We start from the raw sequence: 26,486 nt of genomic DNA, 5'->3' as shown, positions 1-26,486 counted from the left end.
CCTCGTGATCCACCCGCCTCGGCCTCCCAAAGTGCTGGGATTACAGGCGTGAGCCACCGCGCCCGGCAGCATATATTAGATTTTTAATGCAAACTTTTTCTTTTATCCAGAGTACTTAGTTCATACACTATTAATGTAATTATTATTATTTTTTTGAGATGGAGTCTTGCTCTGTCACCCAGGCTGGAGTGCAGTGGTGCGATTACAGCTCACTACAACCCCGACCTCCTGGCTCAAGCAATCTTCCCACCTCAGCCTCCTGAGTAGCTGGGATCACAGGTATGCGCCACCATGCCTGGCTAATTTTAAAAATTGTGTATAGAGACAGGGTCACTCTATGTTGTCTGAACTGGTCTGGAACTCCTGGGTTCAAGTGATCCTCCCACCCCAGCCTCCCAAAATGTTGGGATTACAGGTGTAATCAGCCATTGAAAGCTTCTGGTAGTGGTCTTAAGGGCAAACAGAAAGTGAAGAAACACCTAGTCAAAAAAATTTATGAAAATGTAGTAAGAAAGGAGTGTGTGGTATTTGAACCAAGACCACTCCTTCCCAACCCCCTTCCTAGCTCAGAAGCAGAGACTCCCCTCCAAAGGGCTGCTGCCTAGGGCACTGGGCTCCTCCTCCTCCTAGCTCCCAACCAGAGAGCAAGACATCATGTCCTTCATCCTGCCCCCAGCTGCCCTATTGCTGAGGCAAAGTCTCAGGCAAGTGCAGCTGAGAGTAAGTGGGGGTTCTGCTGCCCAGCCCCACCCCCACCCCCCGCCCATGGAATGGAGGCTCAACCATGGGTGCAGCTCACTAAGATCAGGGCTCACAGGGGCCCTGATCATCCTTGCCTTGGCTGGTAAGATGGTGGTTCCACACCAGGACAGGAAAGCTAAGGGGACCTCAGCCAACTGTCCCCTCCTGCCGCAAAGTCTCAGGTCCTGGAGTGGGGGCTGTCACCTGGAGAGAATTTTGTCCTAGTCCCCACCCCAGGTTCCAGAGCAAGGGCTCAGAGATTTTCCCTGGAGGGAGGAGACCATAGAACAGATCTCTAATCTCTTCCCAAAGGAATGGACTTCATTTGCAGCAACGCATGGAGAAGTTTAAACCTAAAAGCACTCTCAAAAAGAGTGGATGGGCAGGGCGTGGTGGCTCAGGCCTGTAATCCCAGCACTTTTGGGGGCCGAGGCGGGCAGATTACCTGAGGTCGGGAGTTTCGGACCAGCCTGACCAACATGGAGAAACTCTGTCTCTACTAAAAATACAAAATTAGCAGGGTGTGGTGGCACATGCCTGCAGTCCCAGCTGCCCGGGAGGCTGAGGCAGGAGAATCCTTTGAACCTGGGAGGCAGAGGTTGCAGTGAGCCAAGATGGTGCCCCATTGCACTGCAACCTGGGCAACAAGAGCGAAACTGCGTCTCAAAAAAAAAAAAAAAAAAAAAAAAAGAGAGCGAGCTAGAGAGAGAGAAAAGAAGAAAAAAGAAAAAAAAAGTCTGAATATCCAATACTATCATTACTGTTATTGTTGTTGTTTTTTGAGACAGAGTCTTGCTCTTGTTGCCCAGGCTGGAGTGCAATGGCACAATCCTGGCTCACTGCAACCTCCACCTCCCAGGTTCAAGTGATTCTCCTGCCTCAGCCTCCCAAGTAGCTGGGATTACAGGTGCCCGCCACCACACCCAGCTAATTTTTGTATTTTTAATAGAGACAGGGTTTCACCATGTTGGCCAGGCTGGTCTTGGACTCCTGGCCTCAGACTCCCAAAGTGCTGGGATTACAGGCGAAAGCCACTGTGCCCAGCCTCATTACTTATTCTGTTGCCCCAATTTTTCAAGTCTTAACCATTAGGAGCTCCTTCAGTTTGGCTCCTGTGTTCACTCATCAAGCCCGCATCCTTTTTTGAGCACTTCCTTACTCCTGCCCCACAAAATGCTCCAGATTTGACTTATATTTTCCCAGTCCTAGTCCTAGAATCAACTCCAAGGAGTCCTCAATCCTTTTATTAAATAATGGTGTTTAGAAACCAAAATCTGGGCACCTGGTGTGTTCATTGCTACTAGGATGTTGTTGCTTCTAGGCCTTCTCAGCAGACAGGGATAGCAAACATGAGTAACATAATCCACATATATATACATATATCTGTATTTCTGTATCTTTCCATCTGTGTATATTTAAAAACATGAGTTTATACAGATACTTCTGATTCTGATCTAATACCACAGCATTCATTTAATCCCCTTTCCTTATTTGTAACTTCTTTCTCCAACAGTAAGAAACCTGGTTCTCATTATCTACAATATAGTTTACTTATTCATGTATACCAGTATACACATAATATAGTTTCAGAATTGCTAACACATACTTCTAACTAGATTACAGCATTTATGTTCAGCTCTCTATCTTTAGTCTAGTTGGTTTTTTGTTTTTGTGACAAGCTCTGTCCCTGTCATTCAGGCTGTAGTGCAGTGGCACAATCATGGCTCATTGCAGCCTCAACCTCCTGGGCTCAAGTGATCCCCCTGCCTCAGTCTCCCATGTAGCTGGGTCCGGAGATACACGCCACCACATCAGGCTATTTTTTTCCTTTTTTTGAGACGACATCTCACTCTGTCCCTCAGGCTGGAGTGCGGTGGCACAACCTTGGCTCACTGCAACCTCCTCCTCCCAGCTTCAAACAATGCTCCTGCCTCAGCCTCCAAAACAGCTGGGACTACAGGCACGTGCCACCATGCCCAGCTCATTTTTGTATTTTTAGTAGAGATGGGGTTCACCCTGTTAGCCAGGCTGGTCTCAAACTCCTGACCTCAGGCAATCCACCCAACTTAGGCGATCCACCTGCCTCAGCCTCCCAAAGTGCTGGCATTACAGGCATAAGCCATCACACCCAGCCACATCCAGCTAGTTTTTTAATTTTTTGTAGAGATGGAGTCTCACTTTGTTGCCCAGGTTGGTCTTGACCTCCTGGACTCAAGTGATGCTCCTGTCCTGGCCTCCCAAAGTGCTGGGATTATAGGCCTGAGCCACTGCACCAGGCCCATCTTGAGTTTTATAGAACCCTGTCAAATTACTGTTTTCCAGAGTTACTTGGTTTTGTTCTTCACTTCCTTCAGTGTGGTTATATTGTTCATTTGTAATACAGTGAGGGTCATTTGTTAGTGTTTGTATTCCATGTTAGGTTTCCTCAACACGGTGATTGCTTTTAATTTTTTGTCTATTGTAGGGGCATGTGAAACATTGCTACAGTTCTAAGAGTCAGAGGTATACAAAAAGATCTACTTTGAGAAGTGTCATTTTTGTCCTCATTCTCGCAACCCTGACCCCTTTCCCCCTTTTGTTCCATCCCTTTGCCACTCACCCTCTTTTTTGTTTTTTTTGGAGACAGAGTCTCGCTCTGTCACCCAGGCTGGAGTGCAGTGATGCAATCTCGGCTCACTGCAACCTCTGCCTCCTGGGTTCAAGTGATTCTCCTGCCTCAGCCTCCTGAGTAGCTGGGACTACAAGCATGTGCCACTATGCCCAGCTAATTTTTGTATTTTTAGTAGAGATGGGGTTTCACCATGTTGGTTGGCCAGGATGGTCTCAATCTCTTGACCTCATGATCCACCCGCCTCGGCCTCCCAAAGTGCTGGGATTACAGGCATGAGCCACCGTGACCGGCCCCGAGATATCTTTAAGAATACTTCAAGGCCCTGCTGAACTCAGTATGAAAACTGCACCAATGGACAAAGTTAGACAAAGGTATTTGGTAACAAGCCTTCTGAAGCCTGAGATTCAGCCCTGCTCTCATCCTAGAATTATACTCGCCCGTCTACAGGACTAGAACTACAAACAGGGGACAGGAGACCAACTCCCAATTCTGGTTCTGCCATGAGCATGCTTTATAACCCTAGGAGATCTCCTAAATTTGTGGCTTAGATTTCTCACCTGAAAAATGAAGAACTTGAACTCTGTGATCCCGGGGTTCCTCCCGAAGCCTTCCTTCTGTAGGTTTCGTGTACATTACCTTAGCTATAGTTGGAGGCGTGCCAGGGCTATGGAGACTCACCTTTACAACATACACTCTGACCAGGAGCTTGATGGGCCGGTTCTGTGGGATCCCCCGGGAGATCTGGGGCTCAGAGAACGACACTGCCTCCGATTCAGGGTAAATGAGGAAGGAGCCCTGAGTTGGGGGGAGACAGAAAAGGCTCTGGTAAGACAATTGTCCTCCTGCATCCCCACCTGGGCTCCCTGGTTCCGCTTTCCTTCCCCAAATGTACCTTGAACTTCCCCACAAGATGTCCAGATCCTTCCTCTTCTCCACTTCCATCCTGGCCCCCTTGCCCTCGGTACAGAGGAAACACATTCAGCCAGTCTTCAAAGTGGTTAAATTCTTCCTCCAGGGACCTGTTGTAGATCTAAAAGGCAAGGACTTCAGTGACAGCCCAATGTCCAGAATCCAAAGGAGACTTTCCTCTTCCCAGTACCCAGTCACCTTCAGGGTGGCAACTGCTTTTTTTGGGGACACAGTGCCTTTGACTTCAGCCTCACCCTGGTCTTGGATCTCCCCAACCATAGAAATGAGGTTGACTCCACCTGCAAACAGCAAAAATGCCCCAGTCAGAAATATCTGGGTGAGTAGGGGATGGGCAGATGGAACAAGAGCAAAAAGCCCAATCTCTTACCTGAATCTCCAGGATCATCCATTTCATCTTCATCAAAGTTGTGCTGAAATTAAAGAGCAGATCCAGAGATTCTTCCCCAACCCCTTCAACTCCTTAGTCTACCCCCTTTTCCAGGAGAGTTGGGAAACCTTCATTCAAGTTCCCGCTGTGTATGCCACTTGCATTTTTTTTTTTTTTTTTTTTTTTTTTTTTTTTTTTTTTTTTTTTTGAGACGGAGTCTCGCTCTGTCGCCCAGGCTGGAGTGCAGTGGCGCCATCTCGGCTCACTGCAAGCTCTGCCTCCCGGGTTCACGCCATTCTCCTGCCTCAGCCTCTCCGAGTAGCTGGGACTACAGGCGCCCGCCACCACGCCCGGCTAATTTTTTGTATTTTTAGTAGAGATGGGGTTTCACTGTGGTCTCGATCTCCTGACCTCGTGATCCGCCCGCCTCGGCCTCCCAAAGTGCTGGGATTACAAGCGTGAGCCACCGCACCCGGCCACCACTTGCATTTTTAAAGCTCCAATTTATCATCCAGCCTGCCCTGTCTAGGGCAGTCACCACCAGCCACACGTGGCTACTGAACACTCAAAACATGGCTAGTCTGAAATGTGATGTGCTGTAAGTGGCCAGGCTTGGTGGCTCATGCCTGGAATCCCAACACTTTGGGAGACTGAGGTGACTACTTGAGGCCAGGAGTTCGAGATCAGGCTGAACAACACAGTGAGAACCTGTCTCTATGAAATAAATGCTTTTTAATTTTTATTTATTTATTTTTGAGACAGGCTCTTGCTGTGTAGCTCAGGTTGGAGTGTATTGGTGTGAACATGGCTCACTGCAGCCTCAACCTCCAAGGCTCAAGTGATCTCCCACCTCAGCCTCTTGAGTCGCTGGGACCACCGGCGTGCACCACCACGCACAGCTACTTGTTTTCATTTTTAGTAGAGATCATGTCTCACCATGTTCCCCAGACTGTTCTCAAACTCCTGGCTTCAAGTGATCCTCCCACCTCAGCCTCTCAAAGTGCTGAGATTACGGGCATGAAACACCACACCCAGGAAAAAAAAAAAAGTTTTTAATTAGCTGCGTGTGGTGGTATGTACTTATGGTCCTAGCTACTGGGGAGGCTGAGGTGGGAAGATCACTTGAACCCAGGAGTTTGAGACCAGTCTGGGTAACAGATAAAGACCCCATCTCTAAAAATAAAAAGAAAAGAAAGAAAAAGATGTGCTATAAGTATAAAATAAACACTGGATTTTTAAATGCTTAGTACAAAAAACAAGAACATAAAATATCTCAGAAATTTTATAATGATTACTTGTTGAAATTTTTTTTTTTTTTTTTTTTTTTTTTTTGAGATTCACTCTGTCACCCAGGCTGGAGCACAATCTCAGCTCACTGTAACCTCCATCTCCCAGGTTCAAGCGATTCTCCTGTCTCAGCCTCCAGAATAGCTGGGATTAACAGGTGCCCACCACCACGCCCAGCTAATTTTTGTATTTTTAGTAGAGATGGGGTTTCGCCATGTTGGCCAGGCTGGTCTCAAACTCCTGACCTCAAGTGATCTGCCTGCCTCAGTCTCCCAAAGTGCTGGGATTACAGGCATGAGCCACTGTGCCCAGCCTTGAAATGATATTTTGAATAATATATTACTAAAATTAATTTCACCTGTTTCCTTTCATCTTTTTTTTTTTTTTTTTTTTTGACGGAGTCTCACTCTGTCACCTAGGCTATAGTGCAGTGGCGCAATCTCGGCTAACTGCAAGGTCCGCCTCCCGGGTTCACACCATTCTCCTGCCTCAGCCTCCTGAGTAGCTGGGACTACAGGTGCCCACCACCACGCCCCACTAATATTTTTTGTATCTTTAGTAGAGACAGGGTTTCACCTTGTTAGCCAGGATGGTCTCAATCCCCTGATCTCGTGATCCACCTGCCTTGGCCTTCCAAAGTGCTGGGATTACAGGCATGAGCCACCATGCCCGGCCCCTTCTACTTTTTTTAAATGTGGCTCCTACAAAAGTTAAAATTACGTATGTGGCTTGTATTATGTCTTTTGGACAACACAGCTCTAGATAATGGAGTTAATAATCCCCAGCTTCTAGAATTGTGAAGAGAGAGGACTATAATGAAGAGCTCTGAAAATCTGTAGAGCTCCACCTTCAATGAGATCATTCTTGTTTTTTTTTGTTTTTTGAGACAGAGTCTCACTGTCACCCAGGCTGTTGTGCAATGGCATGATCTTAGCTCACTGGAGCCTCTGCCTCCGGGTTCAAGCAATTCTCCTGCCTCAGCCTCCTGAGTAGCTGGGACTACAGGTGCGCGCCGCCATGCCCAGCTAAGATATCATTCTTTTCACCATTTATACCCCAGCCCCCTCCCTGGCACCCTTCTCTGCCCCAACCTGCCCCTGGAGCTCCTGCAGCGACGCGTAGTACTTGGACCACCAGTCGAGCTCTTCTGGATCTGGAATGTCCTCCTCCAGCCCAGGGCCTTGTTTCTGGAGGCCTCCTAGTGGTAGCTTCTTCAGAGGAGGCTGAGGAAGAGCAGATTTTGTCCCTCTAACCCAGCACCATCCTAAGTACTGCCAGCCCCTTCCCCATCTATCTCCTCTACCCCATCACCTTCAGGAGTTGTCTGGATACACCTGCTTCAGCCAAGAAGGGATCCAGGGACTTTTGTCCTGGGAGGGGAAAAATGGCAGCATAAGGAGACTGGATTAGTAGAAGTCAGATTCCACACCCCATCGGAGGGCCTCTGAAGCCACGTCCACCAGGAATCAGAGGGGCTTCTGTCTGGTGGCCCTGAAGGAGAAGGTTCCTAACCTTGAGGTCCCTTGGGCATCATATCCCCTGTCTCCTCCATCTCTCCTTCCTCCTCAGGAGGATCCTCACGACCCCGAAATGTGAATCGCAGCATGTGGGGGACAATGTGGGAACCTACAAGGACTGTGCGGCCAAAGGCCCGGCGCTCAATCACCAAGATGCTGAGTGGGGGCTGCAAGTAAGGCTGCTCCGGCAAGTCCTGGGGGTGGAAGAGAGGAACTGTGTCTTTGAAGACCTGGGGAAGAGGGAAAGGTAGCCACAGAGACAGGCAGGAAAAAAAAATACATCTAAACCTGCATTCTAAGCCCAGCTCTGCCATAGCCTCACTGTGTAATCTCTGGTAAACCATTGCCTTCTCATCCTGTTTCCTAGCTAAAAAAGGGACACAGGCCAGGCGAAGTGTCTCATGCCTGTAATCCCAGCACTTGGGGAGGCCAAGGTGGGCAGATCACGAGTTCAGGAGTTCAAGACCAACCTGGTCAACATGGTGAAACCCCGTCTGTACTAAAAATACAAAAATTAGCTGGGCGTGGTGGTGGGCACCTGTAATCCCAGCTACTCGGGAGGCTGAGGCAGGAGAATCACTTGAAAACAGAAGGCAGAGGTTGCAGTGAGCCAAGATCACGCCACTGTACTGCAGTCTGGGCAACAAGAGCAAAACTCCATCTCAAAAAAAAAAAAAAAGGGGGGGACACAATCCTGGATTCAAAAGACTGTTGTAAATATCAAATGACGTAATAGAAACATAAGTACTTTGGAGCCTACAAAGTGCTGTCAGAAGCCAGTCACGGTGGCTCATGCCTGTAATCCCAGCACTTTGGGAGGCTGAGGAAGGCAGATTGCTTGAACTCAGGAGTTCGAGACCAGCCCGGGCAACATGGCAAGACACCATCTGTACCAAAAATACAAAAAAATAGCCGGGCATAGTGGTGCACACCTGTGGTCCCAGCTACTCAGGAGGTTGAGGTGGGAGGATCACTTGAGCCCAGGGGACAGAGGTTACAGTTAGCCAAGATTGTGCCACTGCACTCCAGCCTTGGTGACAGAGCGAGAGACCCTGTCTAAAATATATATGTGTATACACACACACACACGCGCGTGTGCGCATATATATTTTTTGGCTGGGCATGGTGGCTGACGCTTGTAATCCCAGCACTTTGGGAGGCCAAGGCAGGCAGATCACTTGAGGTCAGGAGTTTGAGACTAGCCTGGCCAAGATGATGAAATCTTGTCTCTACTAAAAATACAAAAAAATTAGCTGGGTGTGGTAATGGGTGCCTGTAATCCCAGCTACTTGGGAGGCTGAGGCAGGAGAATAGCTTGAACCTGGGAGGCACAGGTTGCAGTGAGCTGAGATCGCGCCACTCCAGCCTAGCGAGCAGAGTGAAACTCTGTCTTAAAATATATATATTATGGTTTATTTTATTTTATGGTTAAAGGCTATATATATACATATATACATATATATATATATATGGAATTCCGTATCTATCAATGGATCCTAAGGGAAACAATTTTACTACTGTATTGATGGGTTTATTTTATGTATTTGTAGATATATACATATATACACATATATATGACAAGTTTAGCACAAAAGAGAGGAAAAATAGAGCTATACCACAGAAAAGTTTGTATATTTTACTGGAATTAAATTAGTATTAATCTGAAGTAGACTGTGAAATAGTAGTATGTATATTGTAATCCCTAGAGCAACTACTAAGTAAAAATCAACAAATTAAAATAGTACATTAATAAATATCAAAATATAATAAACATCTATTTAACACAAAAGAAAGCAGTAAAAGAGGAACAATCAGTCCGCAAGACATAGAAAACAAACAGCAAAATGGCAGATGTAAATTCAACCAATAATATCAATAGCATCAAATGTGATCATATGAAATATCAATCAAAAGCCAGAGATTGTTAATTGGATTAAAAAAAGAGAGGCGACTCCATGCTGTCTAAGAGATACTCTTTAGATTCAAAGACACATAAAGGACGAAGTATAGGAAAAAAATATATCATGCAAATAGTAACCACAGAGCTGGAGTAGTTATACCACCAGAGAAAATAGACTTTAATACAAAAAATATTACTAGAGACAGATATTTTATAATGGTAAACAGGTCAATTCATCTAGAAGATATGACAATTATAAACATATATGCACCTAACAACAGAGTCTCAAAATACAAAAAGTTATAGAATTGAAGAGAGAAATACACAATTCATTAGTAATAGTTGGAGATTTCAATACCCTATTCTCAATAATGGATAGACAGAAAATAATCAAGGAAGCTTGTTCAAGAGGTCTGAATAACAGTAACGCCTAGAGAGTACCACAAGTCCATGAATTAATCCAGGGATCAGCAAACTACAGCCCATAGACAGAGTCTGGCCTGCTGTCAGTTTTTGTAAATATTCATTTACATATTCTCTATGGCTGTTTTCATGCTACAATGGCCGAGTTGAGTAGTTGCAACAGACTGGATGGTCCTCAAAGCCTAAAATATTTACTATTTGGCCCATTATAGAGAGTTTGCTGACCCTTGGATCATCTAAGATAACCAGCTAGAAAGTCACCATCCACTGCCCTCTTTCACTATTCTGCCCCCCTTGTCCCCTAGTCCATGGCCTCACCACTCTCAGATGCCTGACAAGCTTAGTGAAATTGGGGCTCTCACGGTAGCTGGCCAGGACCTCAGACTCCACACGTTGCCCAGCCACCTCCAGTACAACCTGGGGCTGCTCCACCTCGAACAGATGCACACGACCAAGGCCCCTAAGACCCCAGAACAGCACCTGGGGTCAGAAAGTGGGAGATTCAGGGGCCTGCACCAGACAAACGGGCACACGGATGTTGGGGAACAAGGGGGCTTTGAGTGCCTGGTGATACCTCAACACGGAACTCCCTGAGCACTGGGCACACATTGGGTGGAAGGGACAGGCGTCCAGAGTGGGGCTCAACCAGGGGTGCCAGATCCTGGGGCTCCACATCACTGGGCACTGAGGGCTGTAGGAGGGAAACAGTCAGAGGGCAAAGAGGAATCAGGCCAAAGGAGGAAAAGCCTAGGTGTGGGGAGGGGACACGGAGAGGTACTGGTGAAATATAAATGCACAGGAACCAACCAAGGCTGGATTGGTGGAAGGGAGGGGGTCTCAGGAAGCAGGAAGGGAGCAGGGTGTCTGAGGCATGCAGGATGGCCCAACAAGGTGAACCTAGCACATGAATACTTGCAATGTTCCTTGGGGTCAAGTGGTCCAATGAGGTGACCTCAAGACAAACCTGCAGTCTGTATTCTCTGGGGAAAAGAGATCTGGAGGCTGGTCCTGGGACATACCCATGTTTTATATTCCCTGGGGCTGGATGGCCTGATGGACTAACGAGTTGGGCTCACAGCCTGTGCTAGCCACGCCAGGGCATGCTGACCTCAAGTCGGCCACTGTAGTCCAGTTCAATGAGTTCAAAGGCGGCAATGAGCTCTCCGGCTGCCCGGGGTCCCTTCCTCAGGGGGAAGAACTGCAGCTCTGGGCGTTGGTATGGGTCCTCCATCAGCTTTACCCTCGGGGCGGCCAGTGCCCTGCCCAGGAACACAGGGGGGCCCTAGGGGGAGCAGGGCAGTGAAGACAAAGGAGAAGAGGCTCAGGAGCCGGGGAAGGTGGGCATCAAGGGGGAACTCCTGGCCAGGAACCCAGGGAGGGCCCAGGCCACACTCACAAACTTATTGTGGTCAAAGACATTGATGATCACTAATGGAGGCTCCTCCTGCAGGTGCTCCCTCCTCCCGTCCACTATCAACTGCTCAAATACCAGGAGTTCATCCCACAGAGGGCTCAGCGTCTGCTCCAGGACCTTGGGGACCATACAGAGAAGTGGGTAGCAGCAGATAATCAGGAGAAGGCTCCCAACACCCATGCCATGTGAGCACCCCTGCTCTGAAGGAATACTTTAAGTAAATGCTCATCACAAGAAGAGTGAGATGTGAGGAAGATGAAACCATCTTCAGATGGTGTTGCAGCCAGCCCCTCCCAGCCCTGCCTCCCCATTGCAATTGGCTGCCCTCAGAGTCCAGGCCTAAAGTCAACCCCAGAAAACGACTCCTCACTGCTAAGACCTCCAGTTCTACATCACCTGCTAAGTTAGGGCCATCTAGTACCCCATCCTGATACCCTGCTCTGCAAACCCAGAGTGGGAGGAGAGGGGCCTTGGGGAAAAGCTCAGACCCACCCTAACTTGTCTCCTGGGTCCCTTCCACCCCCATTGTCATCCCAGCCCTCACCCGTGTGGTCTGGCACTGGGTAGAGATGAGGACTCGAGCAAAGGGGTCCGAGAGGCCACTGTCATCTGCTGCCAACACACCTCGGGCCTGGTACAAGTGAGCCCGGAGTTGGAAGTAGCTAAAGTCTGGGGTGAGGCGCAAGGAAGGTGTCATGTTTGCTCAGGGGAACCACTGAAGTCCCCTGACTGAGCCCCACACCTTGGGCAGAGAGCCAGGTGGGCCTTATACCTGCCCTGCCCACATCTGCACTCACCGTCCCGGTGTAGGCTGGAGGGCAGCCCGGCCGAGGGCTCGGGCAGCAAATCCGGGGGCAGCTCAGAGGTGCAGGCCTTGGCTTGCTTGCCCAGGCCCAGCCACAGGAAGAGCTCCAGCTTGGCACAGACCTCACCAGGGGCTGCCCCTGGTGCCTGTGTGTGAAGAAGGCATGTCAGGGCCCCGATGCCGCTTTTCATGACCCCAGCTAGACCTCGCAATCCTGCTTCCCCAGGGCACACCTCTACTGCACATCACCATACCATGCCAAACTCCCAGTCCACTCCCTACCTGCCCAGCCTTACCCTCCTCCTGCCCTCCACCCTACGCCATGACCCTCACGCTCTCACTCCCTATACCTCTTGCCCTAACACTGCCACTTCCTGTACCCCACACCCCAGACCCCTAACTACACTCTGAGCTCTGCTCTCCCACCTTTGTCCCCTCCACCCCCCACACGTTTACATTCCCTGTCGCCAACCCCAAGGGTCACGGCATCTCCCTCCTCGGGACCCTTTTCGGTATCTTTTCCAGGGACACCTCATTTAGAAATCTTTGGCCCACAAACCAGCTACACTTTTTTTTTTTTTTTTTGAGATGGAGTCTCCCTCTGTTGCCAGTCTGGAGTGCAGCGGTGTGATCTCTGCCCACTGCAACCTCTACCTCCTGTGTTCAAGAGATTCTCCTGCCTCAGCCTCCCTAGTAGCTGGAATTACAGGTATACACCACCACACCCGGCTAATTTTTGTATTTTTAGTAGAGACTGGGTTTCACCATGTTGGCCAGGCTGGTCTCCAACTCCTGAGCTCAGGTGATCCGCCTGCCTCAGCCTCCCGAAGTGCTGGGATTACAGGCATGAGCCACCACCCCCGGCCAGACCAGCCACACTTGTAAGGGGTGAGTCACACTCTCTCATTTTTGATACCCTGCCTATCCATCAGGGCCTAGTCAGCAAAATGGCCCATGCAGTCCCAAAGCTAGGGAAGATTTGGGGTTTATCTGATTTCAAAGCTGCCCCAGGCAAAGGCACAATCCCTTTCTGGTGTTTTGGACAATTGGAAAGTGTTCAGGGGCCCCTAGTTGGGAAGCACAGGCCTCTACCCAAGGCCTATCCTACCCTTGCCCTATAAGCTCCACTCCCCTTCTCCCAGCCCCTCACCCATGGGTCCCCTCACCGTGAGCATTAGACTCTGGATCTTCCCACAGTCTCGGCCCCGTTCCTCCTCAACCACAGAGAACAGCACATCCTGGGCAGGGATCCGGGCCCAGGCCACGCGGCGCTGCCCGCTGAGCATCCAGACCAGCACGTCGGGGAGGGGTGGCTGGGGCTGCGGGTGGATAACTGGTCACGGAGGTGGATCTGGAGCCGACCTCTCCTGCTCTCACGGCTTGAACTGAATGGACCAAATAGCCACTCCAGCTCCTATCTCCCCGAGACAGGGTCTCACTCTGTTGCCCAGGCATGAGTGCAGTGACACGATCACGGCTCACTGCAGCTTGACCACCCACGCTCAAGCATTCCTCCCACCTCAGCCTCTCAAGGAGCTAGGACTACAGGCACATGCCACCATGCCTGGCTAATTTTTTATTTTTTGTAGAGATGGGGTTTGGCCACGTTGCCCAGGCTGGTCTCGAACTCCTGGGCTTAAGAGATCCTCCTGCCTTAGCCTCCCAAAGTGCTGGGATCACAGGCATGAGCTACCACACTTGGCTTTTTTTTATTTGTGGAAAAATACTTATAAAATTGACCATCATCCTAACCATTTTTAAATGTACACTTCAGGGGCATGAAATATATTCACAATGCCAGGCGCAGTGGCTCACGCCTGTAATCCAAGCACTCTGGGAGGCCGAGGTGGGCAGATCACGAGGTCAGGAGATCGAGACCGTCCTGGCTAATACGGTGAAACCCCGTCTCTACTAAAAATACAAAAAATTAGCCAGGCGTGGTGGCGGTTGCCTGTAGTCCCAGCTACTCGGGAAGCTGAGGCAGGAGAATGGCATGACCTGGGAGTCGGAGCTTGCAGTGAGCCGAGATCGCGCCACTGCACTCCAGACTGGGCAACGGAGCAAGACTCCGTCTCAAAAAAAAAAAAAAGAAAAAAGAAATATATTCACATTATTATGCAACCATCCCCATCATTCATCCCCAGAACATTTTTCATCTTGCAGAACAGAAGCTCTGCCCATTAAACCATACCTCTCCATTCCCCGCTCTCCATCCCAGCCCCTGGCAGCCACCATTCTTCTTTCTGTGTTTGGATTTGATTACAACAAGCCCTCCACATGAGTGGAATCATACAGTGCGTGCCCTTGTGCCTGGCCCAGTTCACTAGGCATAATGTCCTCAAGGCTCATGCACGTGGTAGCTGGTGCCAGCCTTGTCTCTTCACCTTTCCCTCGTCCCCAGTCTTATCTTCCCCAATGTGCACAGTGTGCACATGTGGTGCCCATCACATCAGCCAAATACCTGGGCTGGTGACACTTCTCCTCCAACATCCCATCGCCCAGTCCTGGCAGTTTCCCCCTTCTCTCCCTTCCTCCCTGCCCCACTTCAAGGCCATCTGCTTTTTTTTTCTGTTGCCAAGGCTGGAACGCAGTGGCACAATCATGGCTTACTGCAGGCTCAACATCCTGGTCCCAAGCGATCCTCCCACCTCAGCCTCCCGAGTCTCTGGAGACTATAGGCGCATACCACCATGCCTTGCGATGTTTTCATTTTTAAAATTTTGTAGAGATAGGGTCTCACTATGTTGTCCAGGCTGGTCTCAAACTACTGGACTTAAGCAATCCTCCCGCCTCAGCCTCCCAAATTGGTGGGATTACAGGTGCAAGCCACCATGCCCAGCCAAAAGACTACCCACTCTTGGCTAGACAATTGTGACAGGCTCCTAAGCAGTCTTCCTGCCTTGAGTCCTCCCTTCCTACCCACTCTGCCATGGCTGGCTGGCTTCTCCCTGTCCTCTGGGTGTCAGCTGCAATGTTGTCTTTGCAGAGAAGACTTGCCTGACCACCTTACCCAAGCAGGTTCTCCTCCACCCCTCAGCCTCTGTAACCTCTTTCTTACCAATTCCTATAGATCACAATTATTTTTCATATTCATTTACAGATGTATAGTCTGTCTCCCTAGAACATAAGCCTCAAAAGGGCAAGGAATATGGCAGGGGCTGACCCAGGGCCTAATACAGAGCCTGGCACACAGGAGGACTTGAAATATCATTGAGAGGCCAGGCATGGTGGCTGAGGCTGGGCATAGTGGCTCATGCCTGTAATCTCAGCACTTTGGGAGGCCGAGGCGGGTGGATCACCTGAGATCAGGAGTTTGAGACCAGCCTGGCCAACATGGTGAACCCCATCTTTACTAAAAATACAGAAGAGTAGGCAGGCAAGGTGGCATGCGCCTGTAATCCCAGCTACTTGGGAGGCTGAGGCAGGAGAATCACTTGAACTCAGGAGGCGAAAGTTGTAGTGAGCTGAGATCACATCATTGCATTCTAGCCCAGGCAGCAAGGGCAAAACTCCATCTCAAAAAAAAAAAAAAAAAAAAAAAATTCATAGCAGCTTTATTCATACTAGCCAAAAACATGAAACAGCACAGCTGTCCATCAATATGAGAATGAATAAACAAACTGTGATATATTTATACAATGGGAAATTGCTCAACAATAAAAAGAAACTAGGTATCTGCAACAACTTGGATGCATCTCAAAACAGTACACTGAGTAAAGGAAGCCTCTCACAAGAGAATACAGTCCTTCCTCGTTATTTGTGAATTCTGTATTTGCAAATTTGCTTACCAGCTAAAATTTGTAACCCCCCAGTCAATACCCCTGATGCTTTTGTAATCACATGAGTATGGGCAAAGAGTCAAAAGTTTGAACAGGTCAGGCATGGTGGCCTTGTACCTGTAACCCCAGCACTTTGGGAGGCCAAGGTGGGAGGATCACTTGAGCTTAGGGGTCCAAGAGCAGCCTGGGCGACAAAGTGAGACCTCAGCTTTATTGAAAATAATAATAAATTTTTCTTTTTTGAGACTGAGTCTCGCTCTGTCACCCAGGCTGGAGTGCAATGGTGCAATCTCGGCTCACTGCAACCTCTGCTTCCTAGGTTCAAGCAATTCTCCTGCCTCAGCCTCCTGAGTAGCTGGGACTACAGGCATGTGCCACTATGCCCAACTAATTTTTGTATTTTCAGTAGAGATGGGGTTTCACCATGCTGGCCAGGCTGGTCTCAAACTCCTCACCTCGGGTGATCCTCCTGCCTCAGCCTCCCAAAGTGCTGGGATTACAGGCATGAGCCACCGCACCCGGCCTCTACTAAAAATTTTTAACCCTTCTTTGGTTGAAGCCACAGAAGCAAGATGACGAAGGAAAAGTCATCGTTTGGAAAGCATCGCAATAAGACACATACTTTGTGCCGCCACTGTGGCTCTATGGTCTGCCAACTTCAGAAGTTGACCTGTGGCAAATGTGGCTACCCTGCCAAGCACTAGAGGAAGCATAACTGGCTAAAAGACAAAATACCACTGGGACTGATCGAATGAGGCACCTAAAAATTGTATACTGCAGATTCAGGCATGGATTCCGTGAAGGAACAACACCTAAACACAAGAGGGTACCCGTTGCAGCATCCAGTTCATCTTAAGAATTTCAACAACTGGCTGGGTGCGGTGGCTCATGCCTGTAATCCCAGCACTTTGGGAGCCCGAGGTGAGCGGATCACGAGGTCAGGAGTTCCAGAATAGCTTGACCAACATGGTAAAACCCCGTCTCTACTAAAAATACAAAAACAAGCCGGGCGTGATGGCACTTGCCTGGAATCCCAGCTACTCAGGAAGCTGAGGCAGGAGAATCACTTGAACCTGGGAGGCGGAGGTTAGAGTGAGCCGAGAGCTAGCCACTACACTCCAGCCTGGGCGACAGAGCAAGACTCTGTCTCAAAAAAAAAAAATTTCGAGTCATGCAAAATTTCTGTTTTTAAAATACAAAAGACATTTTTTAAAACTTTTTTTGCCTTGAATTTTTTTTTTGAGACAGAATTCCAGTCTTCGCCAATCTCGGCTCACTGCAAGCTCCGCCTCCCGGGTTTACGCCATTCTCCTGCCTCAGCCTCTCCGAGTAGCTGGGACTACAGGCGCCCGCCACCACGCCCGGCTAATTTTTTGTATTTTTTTTAGTAGAGACGGGGTTTCTCCGTGGTCTCGATCTCCTGACCTTGTGATCCGCCCGCCTCGGCCTCCCAAAGTGCTGGGATTACAAGCGTGAGCCACCGCGCCCGGCCGAGAATACTCTTGTCTGTAATCCTGATGTAACATCATATATACTTCTGTTACATCAGGATTAGAGACAAGTTCTGCTTAGAAATAACTCCAAGTAAGGTTTTTATATTTTATTTTCATATTGAAAATCAGTCATATTTGCTTCAGCCTCAAACAGTGAGTTTATGTAAAATTAAATGAGTGCTGGCAGTGAGCTGCACTTTTTTTCTCTAAACGGGAAATGGGTTTAAATTTTTTTTTTTTTGAGATGGAATCTTGCTGTCACCCAAGCTGGAGGAATGCAGTGGCACAATCTCAGCTCGCTGAAACCTCCATCTCCCGAGTTCAAGCAATTCTCTGGCCTCGGCATCCTGAGTAGCTGGGATTACAGATGCATACCACCACACCCAGCTTTTTGTGTTTTTAATAGAGAGGGGGTTTTGCCTTGTTGGCCAGGCTGGTCTTGAATTCCTGACCTCAAGTGACCTGCCTGCCTTGGCCTCCCAAAGTGCTGGGATTACAGGCATGAGCCACCACACTGAGACTTAGATTTTAAAAAAAAGTTTGAAGGGCCCTGAGTTGGAATAAAGCAATACTCTGCCTTTGTGAGCTCTGATACTGTAAGCATTTTTTGCTTTGTTTTGTTTTGTTTTTTGAGACAGAGTCTCATTCTGTCACCCAGGCTGAAGTACAGTGGCACGATCTCAGCTCACTGCAACCTCTGCCTTCTGGGTTCAAGTGATTCTCCTGCCTCAGCTTCCAGAGTAGCTGGGACTCCAAGCACCGGCCACCACGTCTGGCTAACTTTTTATATTTTTAGTAGAGACGGGGTTTCACCGTGCTGGCCAGCCTGGTCTCAAACTCCTGACCTCAGGTGATTCCACCCACCTCGGCCTCCCAAAGTGCTGGGATTACAGGCGTGACCCACTGCAATGGCCAATAATATATTATATTAAAGAAAGTATCTTTAAACAAACACACATAAAACAAGGTTTTGTACTGATCAGTTGACAAAAAAAATGTGACCATCGCCCACTAGGAACCTAACCCTGTATTTCTCTGGGGGCAGTGATTCAGTATTTGCTAATTCAGTGTTTGCAGCAACTTTATAGACTATGATGACCACCAATAACAAGAATTGACTATACATATGGCATGATTGCATTGTATTAAAATCTAGTACAGGCAAAACTATAATGAAAAAAATCAAAATATATTGAAAAAATCAGTAGTTATCTCTAGGGGGGTGAATGCAGACTGACTGGGAAGGAACATAAAGGAACAACTCTGGGGTGAAAGTAATATTCTAGATCTTGATACGGATTTGGGTTACACAGATACATGTATTTGCCAAAATTCAGCAAATGTGTGTTAGGATTTGTACACTTGGCCAGACATGGTGACTCATGCCTGTAATCCCAGAACTTTGGGAGGCCGAGGTGGCCAGATCACTTGACTCCAGGAGTTCAAGACTAGCCTGGCCAACATGGCGAAACCCCATCTCTACTAAAAATACAAAAATTAGCAGGCGTGGTGGCGCACGCCTATACTCCCAGCTACTCAGGAGGCTGAGGCAGAAGAATCACTTGAGCCTGGAGGCAGAAGTTACAGTGAGCTGAGATCTTGCCACTGCACTCCAGCCTAAGTGACAGAGACTCTGTCTTAAAAATATATATGTATTTGTACACTTCATTATATGTAAATTGTACATCAGAGGAAAACACTAATTTTTTTTTTTTAATCAGCGGAGGGCTGGGTGTGGTGGCTCTCGCTTGTAATCCCAGCACTTTGGGAGGCTGAGGCAGGTAGATCACGAGGTCAGGAGTTCGAGACAAGCCTGGCCAACAAAATGAAACCCCGTCTTTACTAAAATACTAAAATTATCTGGGCATGGCGGCAGGCACCTGTAATCCCAGCTACTCGGGAAGCTGAGACAGGAGAATCTCTTGAACCCGGGAGGCAGAGGTTGCAGTGAGCCGAGACTGCGCCACTGCACTCCAGCCTGGGCGACAGAGCTCTAGACTCCATCTCAAAAAAATAAAAAAAAATAGAAAAATAAAAATCAGTGGAGGGGCCCACTATTAGTTGGATGTAGAAAGACTCACTCCCGGCCTGGTGCAGTGGCTCACATCTGTAATCCCAGCACTTTGGGAGGCCAAGGCGGGCAGATCACCTGAGGTCAGGAGTTTGAGACCAACCTGACCAACATGGTGAAACTCCATCTCTACTAAAAATACAAAAATTAACCAGGTATCGTGGCACATGCCCGTAATCCCAGCTACTACATGGTGGCTCACACCTGTAATCCCAACACTTTGGAAGGCCAAGGCAGGGGGTCTGCTTGAGCTCAGAAGTTTGAGACCAGCCTGGTCAACACAGCAAGACCCCATCTCCATTTCTTTCTTTTTTTTTTTTTTTTTGAGATAGAGTCTCCCTCCTTCCCCCCGGCTGGGGGTTCGTGGCCCGATCTCAGCTCACTGCAGCCTCCACCTCCCAGGTTCAAGCAATTCTCCCTGCCTCAGCCTCCTAAGTACCTGGGATTACGGGTACCATGCCTGGCTAATTTTTGTATTTTTAGTAGAGTTGGGGTTTCGCCATGTTGGCCAGGATAGTCTCCATCTCTTAAACTCATGATCCTCCTGCCTCAGCCTCCCAAAGTGCTGGGATTACAGGTGTGAACCACTGTGCCCGGCCACATTATAGTATGTTTATACAATATAATGTTATATGGCAATGAAAATTGAAAAATTACAGCTACATGCAATGATATGGATAAATCTCATACACATAATATTGAGATTTTAAAAGCAAAATAATATAAAATCTGAAAAACAGCAACACAAAACTATATTATTTCAGAATGCACATCTATACCATGAAAATTTTTTTTTTTATTTATTTTTGAGACAGGGTCTCACTCTGTCACCCAGGCTGGAGTGCAGTGGCACAATCACAATTCATTGTAGCTTCAACCTCCCAAGCTCAAGCAATCCTCCCACCTCAGCCTCCTGAGTAGCTGGGACTACAGGCATGTTCCACCATGCCTGGCTAATTTTTATTTTTTATTTTTTGAGGAGATGAGGTCTCACTGTTTTGCCTAGCTTGGTCTTGAACTCCTGGGCTCAGGTGATCCTCTCACTTTGGAGGATCCCAAAGTGTTGGGATTACAGGCATCAGCCACTGTGTCTGGCCATAAAAAAATTTTATTTGCCAGGCATGGTGGCTCATGCCTGTTATCCCAGCACTTTGGGAGGCCGAGGTAGGCAGATCAGCTGAGGTCAGGAGTTCAAGACCAGCCTGGCCAACATGGCAAAACCCCGTCTCTACTAAAAACAGAAAAAAAGATTAGCCAAGTGTGGTCACCTGCGCCTGTAATCCCAGCTACTCAGGAGGCTGAGGTAGGAGAATCACTTGAACCCGGGAGGCAGGTTCAAAATAAAATATATTTTTTTATTTTTTTAAGACAGAGTCCCACTCTGTCGCCCAGGCTGGGGTGCAGTGGCACAATCTTGGCTCACCACAACCTCTACCTCCCGGGTTGAAGCGATTCTCCTGCCTCAGCCTCCCAAGTAGCTGGGATTACAGGCACGTGCCACCAGGCCCAGCTAATTTTTTTTAGTAGAGACGCGGTTTTGCCATATTGGCCAGGCTGGTCCTGACCTCAGGTGATCCACCCGCCTCGGCCTCCCAAAGTGCTGGGATTATAGGCATGAGCCACCACACCTGGACTCATAAAAAATTTTTAAATGTCAGATGACAAAAGGAGGTTTTCAATACAATTTTTTCTTTGAGACAGAGTCTCGCTCTTTTGCCCAGGCTGGAATGCAGAGGTGCAAACTTAGCTCACTGTAGCCTCGACCACCTGGGCTCAAGCAACCCTCTCACCTCAGCCTCCGGAGTAGCTGGGACTCTAGGTGTACACCACCACAACCAGCTAATTTTTGTAGAGACAGGGTCTCACCTTGCTGCCCAAGCTGGTCTCAAACTCCTGCGCTCAAGTGGTCCTCCTGCCTCAGCCTCCCAAAGTGCTGGAATTACAGGCATGAGCCACCACCTATAATTTTAAAAGCAATTTTGCACCAACATTTAAGATAATAGCTTCTAGGCTGGGTGCAGTGGCTCATGCCTGTAATCCCAGCACTTTGGGAGGCCGAGGTGGGTGGATCATGAGGTCAGGAGTTTGAGACCAGCCTGACCAACATGGTGAAACCCCATCTCTACTAAAAATAAAATAAATTAGCTGGGCATGGTGGCAGGTGCCTGTAATCCCAGCTACTCAGGAGGCTGAGGCAGGAGAACTGCTTGAACCCAGAACTCAGAGGTTACAGTGAGCCGAGACTGCGCCATTGTATTCCAGGCTGGGTGACGGAGTGAGACTCCGTCTTAAAAAAAAAAAAAAAAAGGTATCCCATCTCTTCATCCAATGCTCTGTCTTCCAGCTGCCCAGGCTTCTCAGTTCTGGGCCTTTGTATGTGCTATTTTTTCTTTCTCACTTGCCCAACTCCAATTTATCCTTTAAGGTCTGAGACTACATTTCCTCACTGTTTGAGAACCTACTGGCCTAAGCGGTCTAAACATCCTGTGCCTTTGGGAAGGACTGAGCTTCTGTCTTAAGCAGCTGCAGCATGGTGGACCAATCACTTTCCGTGTCTAACCCTCAGTTTCTGCTCCTGTCAACTCCCTTCACCCTTCACGCATGTCATATTTAGTGCTTCAGACAAGGGAGGTCATGCTCAAGGCAGCCTACTCTCAAATCTTCACCCAAAGAGATCCTGAATGTTCCCTGGGTCTCTGCTGGATTCTAGAACTCTCGTCCTCACCCTTAGCTACTGCAAATGGATCTTGGTCCTATGCCCATAGCAATGAGTCCCAGCCCTGGCATCATTCCAAAGGAAAAATGTTATGTCACGCCTGCCAGAGGCCTCTGGAATGGTTCAAAAGCTCAGGGAAAAGGGTGTACAGGGTAGGAAAGTGGGGTGGGCGAGGCATTACCTCCTCAGCCAGAAAGCGCAGTTTTGCCAGGAGCTTCTTGGCCAATGCCACCTTCTTTTGCACGTTGCCCCGTCTCAGGCCACGTAGAAGTCGCAGTCCTTGCTTAGCCAAAAGGTTCTGGGAGGGCAAAAAGACAGCATGAGCGGAAGGCCCCAGCTAGGCGCCCCTGAGTCCCTTCCCGAGGCCGTACCAGGCTGTGCACCAGGAGTTTCCCTCGGCATCGATCCAGGGCATTGGGCCGGGTCATCGTCCTGCGCTCGGCACCGCGGCAAAACTGTCTGCAGTGAGCAGGGATAGGCGCAGCAGACAGGAGTCAAAGGAAAGGAGAAGGAAGCTGACCTTGGAGCCACTTCCCTCCGAGCTGACCTCCCACCCCCAGCCTCCCTCATAGCCCTCTCAGTCTTGAGCTCTGAAGAGGCAACCTTTCTCCTGCAAAGATGGCCTATCTCTATTTGGACCACTCCCAAAAATCATCAAGGCCAGCTTTGCTCTTGAGCTCCAGAGCTCACTAATATTTAACCACCTACTACCCTGGCTATCCCAGGTGTGGCCCACGGACCAACAGCACTGGAATCACCTGCAGGCTATTTAAAACTGCAGGACCTCAGCCCCACCCCAGGCCCTGATGAATCAGAAGCTGCATTTACACCCTAGAGGATTCCTAAGCGCATTGAAGCCTCAGATGGCGATGGTGTGGTTTAGTCTCCAACAGGTTGGCTAACGTATAGCTTGAACATTACATGCCCAAGCCAAATGCATATTTTCCAATGATCCCCCTGCCCCCCAAAAAAAAAAAAAAAAAACCTATTTCACCTCAGAACTTTCGAGTCATCTCTCACTGCTCTTTCTCTCTTATTCCACATCAATTCATCAGCAAATTCTTTATGCTCTACCTTCAAAAAATATCCAGAATCTGGCCAGGTGTGGTGGCTCAGGCCTGTAATCCCAGCACTTTGGGAGGCCGAGGCAGTGAATCACTTGAGGTCAGGAATTCGAGACCAGCCTGGCCAACATGGTGAAACAACTGTGTCTACTGACACTGAAAGGTTGAGCATGGTGAAAACAGAAAAGTGACCACCTACAGCCTCCTACCTCACTGCCTCTCCTGATCAGGGTCCTTGGCTGAGTCCCTGCTTTCTCCCTGCCTCTAAATGCTGGAGCACTCCAGGTTCTCAGATTTCTCTTTTCTATGCTCTGTTAATGCTGTTATCCAGCTCCATCTACATGATGACAGCTCCCAAACTGACATTTCCAGCCTAGAATTCCCCCCAGAACTCAACTCATATAGCTAACTGCCTACCACACATGTCCACTTACAATTCAATAAGAATTTCAGTTAGCATGTCCAAAACTAAGCTCCTACTATCTGCCTTCCCTCAGATCCCACCTCATCCCTGCTTCCCTCAGACCTTCTCCTTTTGTTTTCTATTGAAAACAGATTTTTTCTTTTTTCCAAAAAAGAAGATTTTGGCTTGCATAACTATGTGGTTGGTACAGCCTTAACCTCCTGGACTCAAGCCGTCCTCCCATCTCAGCCTCCTGAGTAGCTGGGACTACAGGTGTGCACCACCACACCCAGCTAACTTTTGTATTTTTCATAGAGACAAAGTCTTCCTATATTGTTCAGGTTGGTCTCAAACTCCTGGGCTCAATTGATCCTCCCACCTTGGCCTCCCAAAGTGCTGGGATTCCAGGTGTGAGCCACCACGCCCAGCCCACAAGCCAAAATCTTAGCAAGTCCTGAGGTATCACCCCCAATTCCAAATTTTCTCTTGAATCCATTCACAGCACTCCATCTCCACTGCAACCATCCCCTAGATCAGTTCATCACCACCTGTCACCTGGATTATCACAATAGCCCCTTTACTAATTTCCCTGCTTCCTCCCCCACTGATCCCTTTTAAGGATCTATGTGTTAGAGTGTATCTTTTTCCTTTTCGAAACATTCACTGCCCCCCGGCCATTTCACTCACAGAAGAAGCCAAAGTCATTAAAATGGCTTGTGAGGCTCCCACAGGATCTGTCCCTCCCCACCATCATCCTCCTTCCCCCGGCCTCCTCCAGCCTCTTCTACTATGTCACACTGCCGCAGTCACACTGGTTCTGTGCTCCTCCTCAAACACTCCAGGCACGCTGTCCTCTCCACCTGGAACACCATTACAGGCAGGCTTTCTCCTCCATCTTCATGTCACCTTCACGGTGGCCTCCCCTCCACACCCTTTCTGAAATTGCAGTACCTCTTTCTAATGCTTCCTTGCTTAACACTTCTCCTACTTAGTATTTTTCTATCTGTTTATATGCTTATTTTACATGTCGCCACCCATCCCCAACCTCTACACCCAAACGTAAGCTTCAGGGTTTTTTTTTTAGAGTCAGGGTCCCATTCTGTCACCCAGACTGGAGTGCAGTGGCGCAATCATGGTTCTCTGCAGCCTTGAACCCCTGGGCTCTTCCCACTTCAGCCTCCCCCAAGTAGCTGGGACTACAGGTGTGAGCCATTGTGCCTGGCCAACTTCAGGGATTTTTGTGGGCAGGAATGCTTTTTCACTGATATTCCTGTGCCTAAAACAGAGTCTGGCATAGTAAGTGCCATAAATAGTTATCAAATAAAGAACCCTTTTGAGAAGAGGATCTGAAAATCACTTAAGTACCTGGAGCAGGTAATGGAATTCAGGGCAGTAGTGAAGGTCAAAGATGGAAGTAACTAGAACATTTTTTTGGTTGTTTTGTTTGTTTGTTTTTGAGACGTAGTCTCGCTCTGTCGCCCAGGCTGGAGTGCAGTGGCGCAATCTTGGCTCACTGCAACCTCCGCCTCTCAGGTTCAAGTGATTCTCCTGCCTCAGCCTCCCAAGTACCTGGGAGGCACCCACCATTATGCCCGGCTAATTTTTGTATTTTTTTGGTAGACGGGGTTTCACCATGTTGGCCAGGCTGGTCTTGAACTCCTGACCTCAAATGATCTGCCCGCCTCAGCCTCCAAAAGTGCTGGGATTACGGGTGTGAGCCACCGCGCCTGGCCGAACATGTTTATGTGGTTACAGCAATGACCTGGTAACTAGGGACCAATCAATGATGAAGGAGAGAAAATTGACAATTACAGAGCTAATTCCTCCAGTGATGAAATCCAGATCACAGCTGTGGTCACTGGAGCAGGAAAAGAGGAGAGCAGCTGGATGCAGAAGCCGGCAAGGAGGTAGACTGGGTGTGGGAAGGTGATTAGCAGGAACAAGTGTGGAGGAGAGGAGGCGAGGTTTGAAAAGAGACACGGGATAAGCCTCTAGGAGCGTGGGAAAGGGAACTCATGGAGATGGAAAACAGCTGAGGTGCCAGAGAATCAGGGAAGCCTAACTCCCAATAATCTCATCAGCTCCCTGGATAGGAAAAATTGTCTTCTCATTTTTCTGTAAGGTGCTGAGCAAATGCAGCTGCAAGCCACCCTTGGGTCCAGACAGCCACCAAGAGTCTCCCTTGACCTGGAGTTGGCCCAAGTACAGACAACAGTAGGGGTGGCTCTCAGCTCACCTGCTCCCAGCCACCAGCTCTTCCAGTGCCTGCTTGAGCTGTGCACAGGCGCCAGGCCCTGGCCTGCGCTGCAGTCTGTCAACCTCCTGCAGCCCCTGGTCCTGTGCAAGGTGGGAGAGGGTCAGAGTCTTGAGGGTCCCTGACTCAGAACTCTCGTAGACCACACCCCCACCTGGGCCCCACCCACTCATGACCACACCTCTTGGGCTGCCCTTCTTTGGCTCCATCAGGTTGATGGCTCCATCTTTCCAGCCCCCTACTGGCTCCACCAAAAGTGGGGCCCCACCAGCGGTACCTCTACCCATCTCCATCTAGCCCCTTCCAGGGTCCAGCAATTCTGAAACTCTGTCCTCCCACAACTCCTGGCATCCTCAGTTCGCCCAGAAGCTGTGCTCTTTGGCCCTTGCCCCCCTGGCCTTGCACCAACAAGGTGCTGGCTCTCTAGTGCCTGCCCATTAGCCCCACTGCAGAGCTTCCTTCAAAGGCTGCAGTGTCCTAGGCGTCCCTACGGCCCAGTCTCTCCCTGTGGGCACCGGTCTTGCCCTTACCAGCCTCTCGGCCACTTTGCGCACGCAGTTGCTGCTCTGCAGGCGCCAGGTGTGGTCCTCCCAGCGACTCCACACACGCATGCATGGCTTGCGGTGACGGAGGGGCAAGCAGAAATATGGACTGGCAGGTGGAGAGGAGGCTTCGCGGGCATTCTGGGCTCTTGGGGACCTCCCAGACCGC

General features: G+C 49.0%; 1 protein-coding gene and 1 pseudogene across 1 annotated transcript in view; one reads left to right on the top strand and one right to left on the bottom strand.

The window, feature by feature from the left end:
* Nucleotides 1-26,486, bottom strand: part of LOC116461362 (fer-1-like protein 4) — a 48,812-nt gene that overhangs the window by 14,437 nt on the left and 7,889 nt on the right. Inside the window, exons 18-35 of the mRNA XM_032143053.2 lie at nucleotides 26,306-26,426; nucleotides 25,758-25,858; nucleotides 22,426-22,513; nucleotides 22,236-22,352; nucleotides 13,162-13,314; nucleotides 11,988-12,141; nucleotides 11,735-11,859; nucleotides 11,173-11,307; nucleotides 10,885-11,058; nucleotides 10,351-10,467; nucleotides 10,095-10,256; nucleotides 7,449-7,683; nucleotides 7,248-7,306; nucleotides 7,028-7,159; nucleotides 4,650-4,692; nucleotides 4,460-4,560; nucleotides 4,245-4,382; nucleotides 4,031-4,147 (exon numbers count right to left, since the gene is read on the bottom strand). Of these exons, the coding sequence (XP_031998944.2) occupies nucleotides 4,031-4,147; nucleotides 4,245-4,382; nucleotides 4,460-4,560; nucleotides 4,650-4,692; nucleotides 7,028-7,159; nucleotides 7,248-7,306; nucleotides 7,449-7,683; nucleotides 10,095-10,256; nucleotides 10,351-10,467; nucleotides 10,885-11,058; nucleotides 11,173-11,307; nucleotides 11,735-11,859; nucleotides 11,988-12,141; nucleotides 13,162-13,314; nucleotides 22,236-22,352; nucleotides 22,426-22,513; nucleotides 25,758-25,858; nucleotides 26,306-26,426 (2,272 nt within the window). The remainder of the gene's footprint in view (nucleotides 1-4,030; nucleotides 4,148-4,244; nucleotides 4,383-4,459; nucleotides 4,561-4,649; nucleotides 4,693-7,027; nucleotides 7,160-7,247; nucleotides 7,307-7,448; nucleotides 7,684-10,094; nucleotides 10,257-10,350; nucleotides 10,468-10,884; nucleotides 11,059-11,172; nucleotides 11,308-11,734; nucleotides 11,860-11,987; nucleotides 12,142-13,161; nucleotides 13,315-22,235; nucleotides 22,353-22,425; nucleotides 22,514-25,757; nucleotides 25,859-26,305; nucleotides 26,427-26,486) is intronic.
* On the top strand, nucleotides 16,347-16,630 carry LOC116461361 (large ribosomal subunit protein eL37-like; annotated as a pseudogene).

The sequence above is a fragment of the Hylobates moloch genome, unplaced genomic scaffold (genome assembly GCF_009828535.3).
Source record: "Hylobates moloch isolate HMO894 unplaced genomic scaffold, HMol_V3 SCAFFOLD_21, whole genome shotgun sequence".
In the NCBI taxonomy this organism is placed as follows: domain Eukaryota; kingdom Metazoa; phylum Chordata; class Mammalia; order Primates; family Hylobatidae; genus Hylobates; species Hylobates moloch.
The sequence above is the reverse complement of the archived record's forward strand: the minus strand, read 5'-3'. Positions and strand labels throughout refer to the sequence as shown.